This window comes from Marmota marmota, unplaced genomic scaffold (assembly GCF_001458135.2).
Source record: "Marmota marmota marmota unplaced genomic scaffold, marMar, whole genome shotgun sequence".
NCBI lineage: Eukaryota > Metazoa > Chordata > Mammalia > Rodentia > Sciuridae > Marmota > Marmota marmota.
In genome coordinates this window covers 53,599,820-53,613,075 of record NW_025999977.1, presented here as the reverse complement: position 1 = coordinate 53,613,075, position 13,256 = coordinate 53,599,820, and the positions used below count along the sequence as shown (strand labels likewise).

At 54.4% G+C, this 13,256-nt stretch overlaps 1 protein-coding gene across 14 annotated transcripts in view; it reads left to right on the top strand.

Moving 5' to 3' along the window:
- Atp6v1c2 (ATPase H+ transporting V1 subunit C2) overlaps nt 1–13,256 on the top strand; it is a 48,255-nt gene that overhangs the window by 21,227 nt on the left and 13,772 nt on the right. For all 14 annotated transcript variants that reach the window (XR_007348212.1, XR_007348209.1, XR_007348210.1 and 11 more), the window contains exons 4-6: nt 3,107–3,192; nt 9,776–9,870; nt 13,027–13,118. Coding sequence is in view for 10 of the 14 variants with exons in the window: in XM_048804818.1 (XP_048660775.1) it covers nt 3,107–3,192; nt 9,776–9,870; nt 13,027–13,118 (273 nt within the window). In the remaining 4 variants the exon portion in view is untranslated. The remainder of the gene's footprint in view (nt 1–3,106; nt 3,193–9,775; nt 9,871–13,026; nt 13,119–13,256) is intronic.

Genomic DNA, 13,256 nt, shown 5'->3' with positions numbered 1-13,256 from the left:
TGGCGTCATGTCAAAGAGGAGGCAAATCCCCGCGACTCGGGAGGCCTCAGCCTCAGGAAGCCTCAGGAGGCAGGAGGATCTTGAGTTCAAAACCAGCCTCAGCAACTTAGCAAGGCCCAGTCTCAAAATAAAATATATAAAATGGGGTTGAGGGTGTGGCTCAGTGGTTAAGCTCCCCTGAGTTCAACCCCTGGTACAAAAAAAGAAAAAGAAGGAGGCACCCCAGGTGTCCAGGGAGGGAGTTAGTGGAATGCTGTGCATCCAGCACGGGGTGGAGGAGGGTGTGACCGTGGTCAGTGTTCCTAATGACTGCAAAGTGGGGACAGTGGATTTGACAAGTGTGGAGATGCTTGGGTCCCTTCCAATGAGAAAACCAGCTGTCTGGCTCCATAGCTGCAGTTCACTGATGACCACAGCTAATGGCCACGGCTAGGTGGGGCTGTGTGTGTTAGGTGGAACAAGAGACGTTTCTAGCAGCTAAGCGTTCTCAGAGCACGCTGCTCTCAGAGGTTTCAGGTGTTCTGTGCATGCCTAAGGGCCTCACTTGCCACAGTGAACACCTTGACAGGGTTGGGACACAGAGCAGTGAAGGATCCTTAACACAATATTGGGTGAGTTCTGTCTGTTAGAGCAGAAGGAAGGAGTGAGGGATGGAGAGGCTGTGCAGCTAGCCACCTTGAGTCAGGCACTGTGGTCAGGGCTGGAATTACTACCACAGTCACATCAACAGATAATTCCTGAAGTGTCCTAGCAGATGTGGTGACCGGCGACAGTAACTTGCACATGTCAACATAGGGATTAAAAAAACACCACTGGCAGCTTTAAAATGGAGCTCAGTGACCACAGGGACTTTGTTTTGTCCACAGCATCTTGTACAGTGCTTGGTATACAGTAGTTGCTTAATATATGGGAATTACTGAATGAATGATTAAATTTATTGAATCAGGATCCCAACAGAGAACAGAAGACCACTCATGTAAGGATCACTTGAACCAGGTGGTGCCCAGCAACTCAGGAGGCTGAGGCAGGAAGATCACAAGTTAAGGCCAGCCTCAGCAAATTGAGACTCTGTCTCAAAATAAAAAGGGCTAGGAAGGTAGCTCAGTGGGAGAGGGCTCTGTGTTCAACCCCCAGTGCCACAAAGAAAAGGTAAGAGAACCTGAGGAGGGTGGACTTACAGAGGGACCCCGAGTTGTGTGGGCTGTAGAGAAGCCACAAGGAACAGTGCAGGGTCCCCAGCTGCTGGAGACTCCCAACCACACAGCGGGAGGAGACAGGAGGACTGAGGTTACTCCAACAGGGAGGGACCTGGGCTCTGCCTCCTTTAACCTCTGTGGAATCCGCCTGGGAGCAAAGCCAGGAGCCCCAAACAGTTTCGCCAGTCACCTGAGCCTATCTCAAGGTCTCCGTCACAAAAGCCCACCCGACTCAGACTTTGCATACATATATTGCCCCAGACTCCACGAAGAACCCTGTGAGGTGCGTCGTCCTATCTATTTTCTGGCTCAGGATCCTGCGATGGTCAGGTGCCTTGGCTCAGGATACGTGTGAGACACCGTAACCACTATTCTCAGAGCTGCCAGCCAGGTAGAAGTTTCAACATGGACCAGGTCACAGTGACTGTCCAGGTGTTGGTGTGACCTGCTGGCTGAGAGTCGTGCCTTTGAAGTCCTCATACGGACTGGATGGGAGGGTGAAAATTACTTCTCGGAGCCTCAGCTTCCTATCTGTGAAGTGGGGCGATTTCCACCTTTTGGAAACTTCTGTGAAGATTAAGTGAGATGATGGCTACAGAATGTCGACACTTGGTAGGCTCTAGAGGAAGCGAGGTGCTGCCGGGAGACCGCAGCTCCCTGAAACTACGCAGGGGTTCAGCCTTGGAAACACTCAGGATGCTGTGTTTCCTCCTGGGTGTGGAGAGTTTGCTGTTGCCTCTGGTGCTGGGAATGCAACCCAGGGCCTCGTGCACACCAGGCAGATGCCCTACCCCTGAGCCTGCCTCCCCAGCCTGGTGGTTATTTTTAAACAAACTTTGTATTCATCAGTTTTTGATCACGTGCGCATTCATTTAATAGTCAGGAAAACAAGTTGTTGCCCTCCTTCCTTTCCTTGCTTCTATCATGGTCCTTTCCAGGTAGTCTCCTGCCTCCGTTTCCATGTTTTGAACCAAGCCTCCATGCTCTAAGTGGCCATGTGGCCAGTGCCTGTGACAGTGGAGGACCCTGGGCTCCATGTGGGATTTGGCGACCTGGGTCCTCTTTCCCTGGGGAGAGGGCCTAAGGCAAAGCTTCGAACATTAGAAATTCCCAGTCAGTCCTGGCTTGGCAATTGGATTCCAATTGGATTTCTCTTTATTCAGCCTCCTGCCGCTGGGCGATCATTGCTGTTAGTTATAGCAATAGTAATCCCCCAAATGGGGCATAATCCACATCTTATGGGTAGGAGAACCAAGGCTCAAAAGAAATTCACCCAATTTGGCCCAAACCATATAGTTGGCACTTGGCAGAGCCAGGGCGAATTTGAGCCCTTTGCTTCTAAATCCTGTACTTCCCGAAGGTGTCTGTCTTGTGGAGGCCAGGTTTTAATTTTCTCATATAAAAGCAATAGCAGATGACGATAGGGAGACGTCAGGTAGGAAGAAGAGTTTTGCAGGTGCAGCCAGCGACCATAACCATCTGTGTAAGTTCACTTCTTGGTTTTTTCCGCCTGACTTCATAATGCGTGCCTTGTTCCACGGTATTCAAAATTCTTTGTAAACCTTATTTTCAATGGCTGCCTAATAATCCCTCAGCTGGATATACCTTTACGCCCTAAACAATTCCCTATTGTTGAGCCTTCTGCTTGTTTCCAGCTTTTCACTGTCAGCAACAATGCTGCAAAGAACATCTTTTTGTTCAGAAAGCTTTTTCTGTTTGTCCTGTTTCCTTACGATGGTTTCCCAGAAGTGGAATTACTGGTTCAAAGGCTATTCACATTTTAAGTCCCTTCTCACGGATGCCAAGCTGCTCCCCCAAAGGCCGCCTGTGCCTGGCCCTGCCAGCCTCGGTCCTAGGTGTGTTCTGCCGGCGGCTCCTGCTCTCATGGGCTCTTTCTTCTCTCCCCACAGCCTCATAAAGAGAATGGCTCAGAGTGTAGTGGAGGTCATGGAGGACTCCAAGGGGAAAGTCCAGGAGAACCTGCTGGCCAACGGAGGTAGGTGCCCAGGGCTCTGGTTTCTCAGGAGCGCCTCCCTGCACTCTGGTCACGTCAACCTGTGGGAAATGCCCGATGCGCCCAGGCGGGCCTCCAGCGAGGGTTTAGTTGCTGAGCAATAAATAGGAAACAGAGAGCCACCCCCAGAATGCTTGGGTAGTGTATTCCTGCTTGGAGTTTTGGTCTCCCTGTGCTGACGGGATGTGTCTTTAGATTCCAGTGATGCTTGGGCATGTGTGCAATTTGAATGCTTTTAAAATGTTCAAGACAAAAATTTGGAGACTTTGGAAACTTTAGAATTAAATGTTTATTTTATTTATTTATTTTTTTAAAGAGAGAGTGAGAGAGACAGAGAGACAGAGAGAGAATTTTAATATTTATTTTTTAGTTTTCGGCAGACACAACATCTTTGTTTGTATGTGGTGCTGAGGATCGAACCCGGGCCACACGCATGCCAGGCAAGCGGCGCTACCGCTTGAGCCACATCCCCAGCCCAGAATTAAATGTTTAAATATCCACAGAGATAATTAAACCTGTGACTGTGCATGTTCATTGAAAATGAGAGCAAACATTTAAATTTATATCATTTGTCATGCACAGAATATATATACACAAATGTATGTGTGTGTGTGTATATATATATGTATATATTCATACTTCCTTCCTTCTAGAAACACTAAAAGGCTTTTAATTTGCTGGTTTGAACGGATAAGTAGAAATGTGCATTCTTGCAAGTCTGGCCTGGCTTCGTCTGTCTCCGTGGTCTAACAACCCCGCCTTGTTGTGTTGCAGGTGTGAAGGAGAACATGAAATGTCTCAAGAGTAGGTTGTGCTCTGTTTGCTGTGCCTGTGTTCAGAGTGATGCTGCATGTCCCTGGGGAGGTGGAATCTGTCTGGTTGTGGGGCACAGTGACCAGGTCATGGCAGTTTCTCCAGTAAGAGCCTGGTGGCTTGGTCACTGTATCCGTAGGACACAGCAGCTGTTGTGGGAGGGCAGGACTCACAGTAGCTTCTGAACCTTCTGATGCACATTAGCATATTAGAAGCTCTGAAGAGTCCTGCAGACCAGAGACCTTTTAAAACTGAGTTTGACTGGAGTTTTTGCAGTGCTAGCCAAATGCTTTTTCTCACTCTTCTGGCACCCCGCCCTCCCGGGGTAGCTCTGCCTGCTCCCTGGATGTTGGGCTCTTGCTCCTCTGCCTGTGGCCTGCTCTCTGAGGCCATCTGCTTAGTGGACACAGCACCCTGAATGCCAGGCTCTGCCAGGCAGCCTCGAGCTTCCCACACGCGAGCAGCCTCCCGGGGTGGCGCTCCCTCCTGGTGCCATTGCCAGAAGGAGCCATTTGCTTTGGGTTTGCTCCAGTGTGCTTCAACTGGTGGACTGAAAGAGCAAGTCATCTGGGGGCAACTAAAAACCTTTACAAATCGCAGGTGACCAATCGCCTTCCCCAATGCCTTCTGCTTGTCACACTGAGATTCTTGCTGACGGTAAGGTAGCAATGTCTTGTCAAGTCGACCAGCTGATCTTTTTTCCCAGCAGTCGATTCTAGGGCCCTGGACTGAAAAGCTGACCAGGTGGAGAGTCACTGTTCTGTCAAAAACCTGGCGTGTAGGGCGCGAGGGTTTAAACTTACGTTAGAGTGATTGAGATGCTCACGTTCTGGGGCCGGGGCTGGCTCCACGGCAGGCCACCGCCTCGCCTCGCATTGCCAGCTGTGCAGGAAGCAGTTACTCAAAGTTAATGCTGCTGGAAGGTAGGTGTCACCCCCGGTCCGATGGCACGAACTCTGAGGGGCAGCTGGCTTCTCCACAGGAGGAAACAGCTTTGTTTAAAATGTTCCATTTTAGGCCTCCTGCGACTTGGGCCCTGACGACTTCAGGATCAGAGTTTCCAAAGCATGCTCTGTAAACCGTCCCTGCCCCAAGACCCAGATGGGAGGCGGGACTCACAGTAGCTTCTGAACCTTCTGATGCACATTATCATATTAGAATCTCTGAAGAGTCCTGAGGCCAGAGACCTTTTAAAAGCGAGTTTGACTGGAGTTTTTGCAGTGCTAGCTAAATGAAGAAATCTTCTCCTGCAAGGCATCCACAGATTAGTGATTGACAGAATCAACCAGAGAAGCTCTTTGCTGACCCCCTGGCCCCTGCCCCCCAAAGTGGGATTGTAATCCAGTTTCCTCTAGGGGAATTCATGGCTGGCAGATCCCATGAAGGGCCAGCAGCAGGTCAGACCAGCCCTGATACGCAGTGTTCATCTGGACCTTGGCTGGTCGTCTCTCTGGTCTTATTTTTCTCACCTGTAAATGGATTTAATAGCCATTGACAGGCCCTTAGCTCTGCCTGGGCACCTTTTGCTTTTGTTCGTTCCTTGCTTGCCGCTGAGCTAAGCACGGCAGGACACAGATGTGCGTGAGTGCCGTGGAGAAGGAGCACGTTGTCTGGCCTGGGTCCTAAAATGTCTGCAGAGGATGGAAACACTGGGCGTGTCTGGCTAACCCATCAAGGGCACGGCCCCTGTGGTCACAGTCCTGTGTGCTGGCAAGGCCTGGTTTGGGTCTTCAGATGAGACCACTGCTGCTCACAACAGGCAGCCTGTGCACAGTGAGCCAGCCAGGTCACGGCCTGACCTAGCAGGCCGTCAGCCCAGGCTCTGCCTTGCCTGCTCCAGGGACCGGGCCTCACTGACTCCAGCGCAGGCAGAGGGTGAGGGGCCTTCCTTTCCTGAGCAGTGGAAAGAGAACCGCAGTCAGGAAGGCCGTGATGGCGGAGGGCCTTCTTCCAACAGCGTTCTCACCAGAAGCAGTGCACAGGGACAGGGAAGTGCCCTTGGGTGTCTGGCCTGGGACAAGGGTCAGTGTCCAGAGCTGGCACTGGTGTTCAGGACATGGGAGAGAGTGGAGGAGCAGGGGGACATGGTCAAAAATCCAGAGGTCTCCTGGAGCTCCTGCAGGGAAGTCCTTGTCCAGCATCGTGTTGGGCACCGCTGAGCATCTGTGGGTACCAAGCTCTTGCTGGCCATTTGCCAGTGATGGCCACAGCCTTTGCCTCTGAGCGTGCATTGCCCTGTGTGCCAGGATGGAACTCACCCCTTTGGTGTGGGTGCCGTAAGGCTTAGGGCTTGGTGAGAAGGCACAGGGAGAAGAGCTTGGTCAGAAACGTGAGTGCAAGTTGCTGCCCGGGGCGGGGGGTGGGCGGGGGTTGCTCTCAGTGTTCAGAGCGGGCAGTGGAGCAGTCACCCTGCGCAGAGCTCCGTGGGCACTGGGAGGCACAGAGAAGGCGAGTCGGAGGCTCCACCCTAAAGGAGCAGTGAGGGGCGGGTAGCCTGGCATGTCCTTAGTATCATGGAACCAGACAGGAGGGACAATCAGGGCAGCTTCCCGAAGGAATTGGCCTCCATCTAACCTGTGGGTTGAAGGATAAAAGCAGCGGCGAGAGGGGGAAGGGGTGAGAGTGGCTCCACTGGAGTGGAAGGGCCCCAGGGTGCTGCAGTGACAAGGAGGACCTGGAGGATCTAAATGCGCACATCTGCCTTGTCACCCGACGCGGGCTGCTGCTCGGCCGCCGTGAGGCTGGCTGCCCACCTTGGGGATGGACTGGGACCACCGTGGCAGGTCAGCTTCCATGATGTCCACAGTGGGTTCAGCCAGGGGGATCGATTGCCATCACTGCCCCGAGGGGTCCCCGTGACCTTCTCCGTCAGCCTCTGCATGCGTTTCCCCCTCTCATCGGCCATACCCATCCCATTCCTCCCAGGCCCAAGTCTTTTCTACGAAGTCATTTTCCCACCATGGTGTGTCAGTGCCAAAATCAGCACCAAAATCTGTCTCGTCCACTTGGGCGACTGTCCCCAAATTCTGCACACTTGAGCACCGTGAACAACGTTTGTTTTCTCACAGTTCTGGAGGCTGAAGTCCAAGACCAAGCGTCTGACAGGGCGGTCTCCTGGCTCGTAGATGGCCACCTCCTCACTGTGTCCCTTACCTTCCTTGCTATGTGTGTGGATGGAGTTCTCTGATGTCCCTTCTTACAGACGCACAGATCTTATCGATTCTGGCACCAATGTTAGAAACATAAGAATTCTCCCAAGGATCTTTTTCAAATCTGGGGATTCTAGAAAATATCTGATATGGCTCTTGGGAAAGGGACAGTGGCAGTGTAACCCTCCCCCTTCCACCTGCAGTGGAAGGGGGAGGGTTACACTTGATGGGGAAGGGAGCTGTGTGCCACCCAGGGCGCTGGGTGCTTTGCAAGCATTTTCTCCTTTTGTCATGGAGCTTACGTAACTTTCCCTGTGCCAGAGTTTCCTCATGGAATAATTGTACTTAATAGGGCTGGAAAGTGAGTTATATGAAATGATTCACGTGTCCTGGCCCAAGCCCAGCAATCAGTAAATGTTGGCGACCTTAATGGACAGAATCACCATCTGCATGACTCAGAGGCATTTCCTCTCTCTCTCTTAAGGGCCCTTAATTCTGCCACCCGACCAGTTCCTGCCTGAGTTTCCTTGGGTTTCCATCGGCTTCTTTGAGACTTGCCACCCACATATCAAACTCAGGCTCATCCTGGGCTGGAATCATCCCCCGGCCCTCTGCCCCATCCCTGCCACTGCCCCCGAGGGTGCCCAGCTCCGTGCACCTCCCTCCCTCCACCCAGTCACCCAGCTTTGGAATCTGGGTGTCACCTGGCCGCCTTCGCACCTCCGTGTGTCATTAGCCCTGCACCCGTCAAGTGGGTCCCTCCTCCCTCCTCCCAGGGCTTCTATGGTCCCTGTCAGCTTTGCCTTCTCCTCCCACACCCTTGTGGTCCTCTCTCCTCACCACCACAGAGAGGTCTCCACAGTGGGCGAGAGTCCGGTCGACTCTGGGGGCTCAGTGGTGCCCACATTCAGCACTGCAGCTGTGAGAGTGATCTTGGCCAACTTGGCGCTCGAGAGGGCTGAGTACGTGGGCTCTAGTAGTGGCATGCGCAGGATCAGGCCCTAGGACCCTCGGGCCGGCCTGGCCTTCCTGTCCAGTTCTCATCCATCTCCCTGGACCCTCAGCCTCACTCAGAGGCTCTACTTCCCATGAACACGTGGGGCTGCCAGTCCTCCTGACTCCGATGCCTCCTTCACCAGCCACACGGCTGGTTCCTCTTCCCTTCAGCCTCTGTGTGAGTCTGGGTCCAGGAAGCAGTTGTGCCCTCCCTAGGAGGAGCCGGAACCCTGTCCTCAGTCTCCTGGCACCTGCGTCCTGTCCCCAGCTCAGCACTTCACTGTGTGCCTTTTCCTAGTTGAGTGCCCTGCACTCGGAGCACTTGAGGTTGGCCAGGGAGTCTGTCTGTATCCCCAACAGGGTGGAGCTGGGCTCCATGAAGACAGAGGGGACTGAGTGTTGAGAGAGGACCATCCACTTTCTTATGCAAAAGGCTATACTGGGAAGCAAGGCGGGGTGATAGCTGACCTCAAAAGGGCCATCTTGCTAGGGTTGGGGGGTTCTAGGGGCTCTGAGCCCTGAATCATCTACTGAGCTTCCTGCTTTGCCACAGAGCAGACACGGAAAAGATGCAGCGAGCCTGGCGCAGTGGTGGGTGCCCGTAGTCCAGCCGCCCGGGAGGCTGAGGCAGGGGGATTGTTTGAGGCCAGCCTGGCAACAAAGCAAGACCTCCTCCCACCACTGCAAAAAAAAAAAAAAAAAGAAAAAGAAAGAAAGAAAAGAAAAGAAAAGAAAAAGAAAAAGAGGCATAGCACCTGGATAAGCCCTCAGCTCTCTGAATGTGCATAGAGAACATCCAGATAGGCCCTGTGTGGGCGGCTCCATTCCTCAGGTGGGAATCCACGGGGCTCCTCCTGGCTTGAGGCCCAGGGGCTCTGGGCCAGCAGAAGCCTAACCCAGTTCCAGCTGTCCCCAGCCTGGCTGCCAGAGGGAGATAGACGCACCCCGAGGGCAGCAGGCATTGTTTGTTTTTGGAGAAAAAAAAGGGAAAAAGGGAATTTATGGGATCACCCGTGTGCTCTTTTCAGCGGAAGCGTTTGTGAGAAGGATGTGCTGATCGCGCCTCTGTCCCAGGAGGAAACACCATTTGGCAAATGATTAAAATGCCTTTAAAGTGGACCACGTAGGTTGAAATTGCCCTGTCTCCTGCCTGGGCTCAGGAGGCAGGAGACACGGTCCTCCGAGCCGGTGTCCCCTGTTGGCAGGCCGTGGACTCTGTGGTTTTCTGGCTGGCTTGATGCTCTCTGGTGAGCCTTGGGCTCACTGGACCTCGTGGGAGGATAGCCAGAGCAGCTCGGGAAGGTGAGGAGCAGCTGCGCCCTCCTTGGATGTTGCTGGCCTCTGGAAGGCAGGCCCCCTGACGCAGGCCCCTGGGGCGGCGAGGCCCCTTCCTCTGGCTGCTGAGGACTTGGATTCTGGCTGGTGGCCCCACTGGCTCAGACCTCTAGGCCCACGGGGAGTGTGCATCCCCAGAGGGGGCTCCTGCGGCTGGCTTCTCAGGCCGCTTCCTTGGTGTGAGTGGTGAGCTCACTTGAATTTGGCGGCCACCACGCTGGGAGACACAGAAAGTGGCATCCATTTATCAACCTGTGTTTGTGTCCCTCCAGTTGACCTGACATCCTTTGTGACCCATTTTGAATGGGACATGGCCAAATACCCTGCGAAGCAGCCGCTGGTGAACGTGGTGGACACACTAGCCAAGGTGAGAAGGGCCTTTGAGAACATCCGGCCATCTGAGATGTGGAGTCCAGTGAGTGACCCTGTGTAGGGGCCCCTCACCCTGCTCCGTTGGGTCTTTGGGCTTCTGAGGTGCATCTCCTTCCATGGCCTGGGCAAGATCTGAACCTGGGAGAGGCCGTGGCACACCCCTCCTGTCCCTGCTACCCTGGGGTTTGGCTGTGGTCTCACAGGACAATCTGCTCAAGGGCCCAAGTCTCCTGTGTTCTGGTCCCTGACCGCAGTCCCCACTGGCCTTGCTGCCCTGCCTCTCTTTACAGAAGCTCAGCGGAGGAAGCTCAGCCCCACCCTCGCCCACCCTACGCACCGGCTGCCCAGCCCCTGGGTGCTTATCTACATGCAAAACCCACTTGCTTTAGCAGTTTGTCTTAGGAGCCCCAACTCCTCAGAGATGGTGTGCCAGCTTGTCACCCAGCCTCCGTGACAACTATGAATGGATAGATGGCACCTGTGACAGACTGAGCTGTGGCCTCTGGCTCACACTTGATGAAATAAAAACTGCACAGTGCAGGCCTGTAGGGACACCATGGCTCCTGCATGCCTTCAGGGCACGCTGACTTGCTGATGGCCCGTCCCTCCCTCCTGCCACTAGCACGAAGCCACTGTTGGACCTGGTAGTTGGAAAGGAGGTCTCCGCGTGGCCAGAAACACAGCTGTCCTGCTCTCTACTGCAAGGAACAGTGTCCCCTGAGTGTGGCGGGTGGGTCACTGGGGGACATGGGTTCCATTCCCCTGTGGGTCCCCTGAGAACAGGGGTGAGGCCAGACTGCTTGGGGATCTGGGTTAGTTCGGCTCCTGCGAGCAGTGCTTACATCACACGGTCCCAGCTCCTCCCACGACAGTCAGGCGGTGATTCTGGAAGGCCCTTTAAGGAGGGGCTGCCCAGGTACCCGTGCCAGGTGCAGCTTCTGGGAGGCTACTGTGCACGTCCACCATGGAGCCAGAGCACATGGTTGTTTGTGGGGCGGGCCCTGCCCTGCCCTGCCTCGCCCTGTACCAGCTTGGAATTCAGAGTCCAGGGATGCTAGATCCAGTGGAGGCCCCCCGGAGCACGTAGCAGGCAGCAGAGTTGGGGCGGAGGCCAGGCTTCTCTCTAGTCCAGGGTACCTGAGTGGCTTTGGCAGGACAGCAGGGCAGGAGGGGGAGGAGGCACTGGTTTTGATAGCGCTGGGAGCCCTGCCAGGCTCTCTTACTTCCCTCCTCACCCACAAGTGGGTCCAGTGTCCTCTGATTTCAGATGAGAAGTAGCTGAGAGGCCAAGGCGTGCCCATCAGTGCTGAGGTGCATGCGGGGAGGGGAGCCCGGCTCCCGGGACCAAAGCCCAGGAGTTGAGCTGTGTGCATGGTGCTGCTGCCCGAGGAAGCCCTGGTGGCTCCACCACAGGGCCAGCTGGGGCAGAGCCATGGGGTAGCAGCTCCCTCTGTCCTTCCTGCACCAGGAACCCTTGCGTGACACCCCAGTTCTTCCAACAAGAGGTCTGGTTCTGCCAGCCAGAGACCTCCTCCTCCAAGGAAGCCCCCGAGTTGCCTCAGTGTCCTGTGGATGTGGCTCGGGGGGTCCTGGAGCTTACACCAGGTCCCACCAGTAGGAGCTGGACCTGGCGTGTATGGGGCCTCACTGGGTCCCAGGCCTCAGCTCTTGCTGTCTGGCTGGTGTCCAAGCACCCTCAGCAGCTTTTCTCTGGCTTATGGTGTAATCCAAAAAAAAGGATAAACAGTGATTTTGTTGTTGTTTTCATTTTACTTTTTTTGGTAGTGCTGGGGATCAACCCAGGGCCTTGTGCATGGCGGGGGCTCTACCACTGAACAGCTGCTCACTTAAAAAAAAAAGTATAAATATTTTATTAGAAAGTAAGATTGGGCTGGGGATGTAGCTCAGTTGGTAGAGGGCTTGCCTCACATGCAGAAAGTCCTGGGTTCAATCCCCAGCACTAAAAAAAAAGAATCATTTTGGTGATGACACTGTTCCGGGGTCTTCTGCATGGAGTGCAGTTGTCCGAGCACCAGTAGAGAGCGCTATAGCTGAACGTCACATGGTGGAGGTGAATGGTATACTGGGTTGTACAGTTGCCAGCACAGCTGGGTAGCAAGTGCAGCATGGTGTTCATTTGTGCACTTTAGGTGTGCAGTGAGCGGGGGTAGTACAGTTGTGCAGTGTGGCTGTGCAGTAAGTGCAGGATCGTCACCGACTCCTGTGCCCTTCATTCTAAAGGTCACTGGTATTCAAAGAGGAGCCTCCCTCCCACACACATATTTTATATATATATATTTAGAATCAGATTGTCCATGTTTTGTATCTCATGTCCCCATCTCAGTGATGGCACCATGCTCTGCTGTGTTTGCTGGTGTCTAGGGTGTAACGGCTCCACGGGGGCTGATGGCCGGCGTCCAGCGGTGGGCTTGGACCACTCTCCCTGCCAACCCACGGGAGGTGGGCCTGGGTCCAGAATGTACTCCAGGATAAGGGGGTCCACCTGGAAGCTGGAGCGACTTCCTGCCCACACAGGCTGGAGATGGTGACCGTGAGGGCTGAGTGTGGCGCAGCTCCTCTGGCCCAGCTCCTCGGGGCGCCGGCTGGGGAGGCATGGGCTGGAAATGGAGAGAGTTGGTCTCAGAGTGTGATGCTGACAAGTCATTGTGACTTGGTCCTCAGTGCCTACAGAGTGGTGTGTTGTCCCCTCCTCCTCCCAGGCGTGGGCTCACCATAGGCCCAGTTGCTGGGATGACAGGGAAACGGAGGGGAGGTCAAAGCCCCCTCTTCCTGCCATTTGGGGGGCAGCTGTTTTTCTTTTCTTTCTTTTCTTTTTGGTCCTGGGGATCTAACCCAGGGGTGCTTTACGACTGAACTATGTTCCAGCTCTTTTATTTATTTATTCATTTTTATTTTTGAGGCAGCTTCTCACTAAGTTGCTCAGGGCCTCACTAAGTTGCTGAGGCAGGCCTTGAACTTGCGATTCCCCTGCCTCAGCCTCCCGAGTTGCTGGGGTTACAGGTGAGTGCCACCTCATCTGGTGGTGGCTGCTGCTTTTCTCACATGTCCCCTGAGCACGTGGTGGTTATTTTGAGACATTCGGGCACCTCCTTCATCACTTGGGGTGACAGAGCGTTTCCTACCCCCACAGCAACTGGCACAGATCGAGTCGGACCTGAAGTCCCGCACGGCAGCCTACAGCGCCCTGAAGACGACCCTGGAAAACCTGGAGAAGAGGTCCACGTGCGTACCCTTGCCCACCGCCACCGTGGGGGTCTCAGGCTTGCCTTTCCCACTGCGGGGACACCCAGAGTCTGTGCCTGAGCTGAGGAACGTGAGCCAGGGCTGCGTTAAGGGGACCTGGGGCAGGAGGAGGTGGTT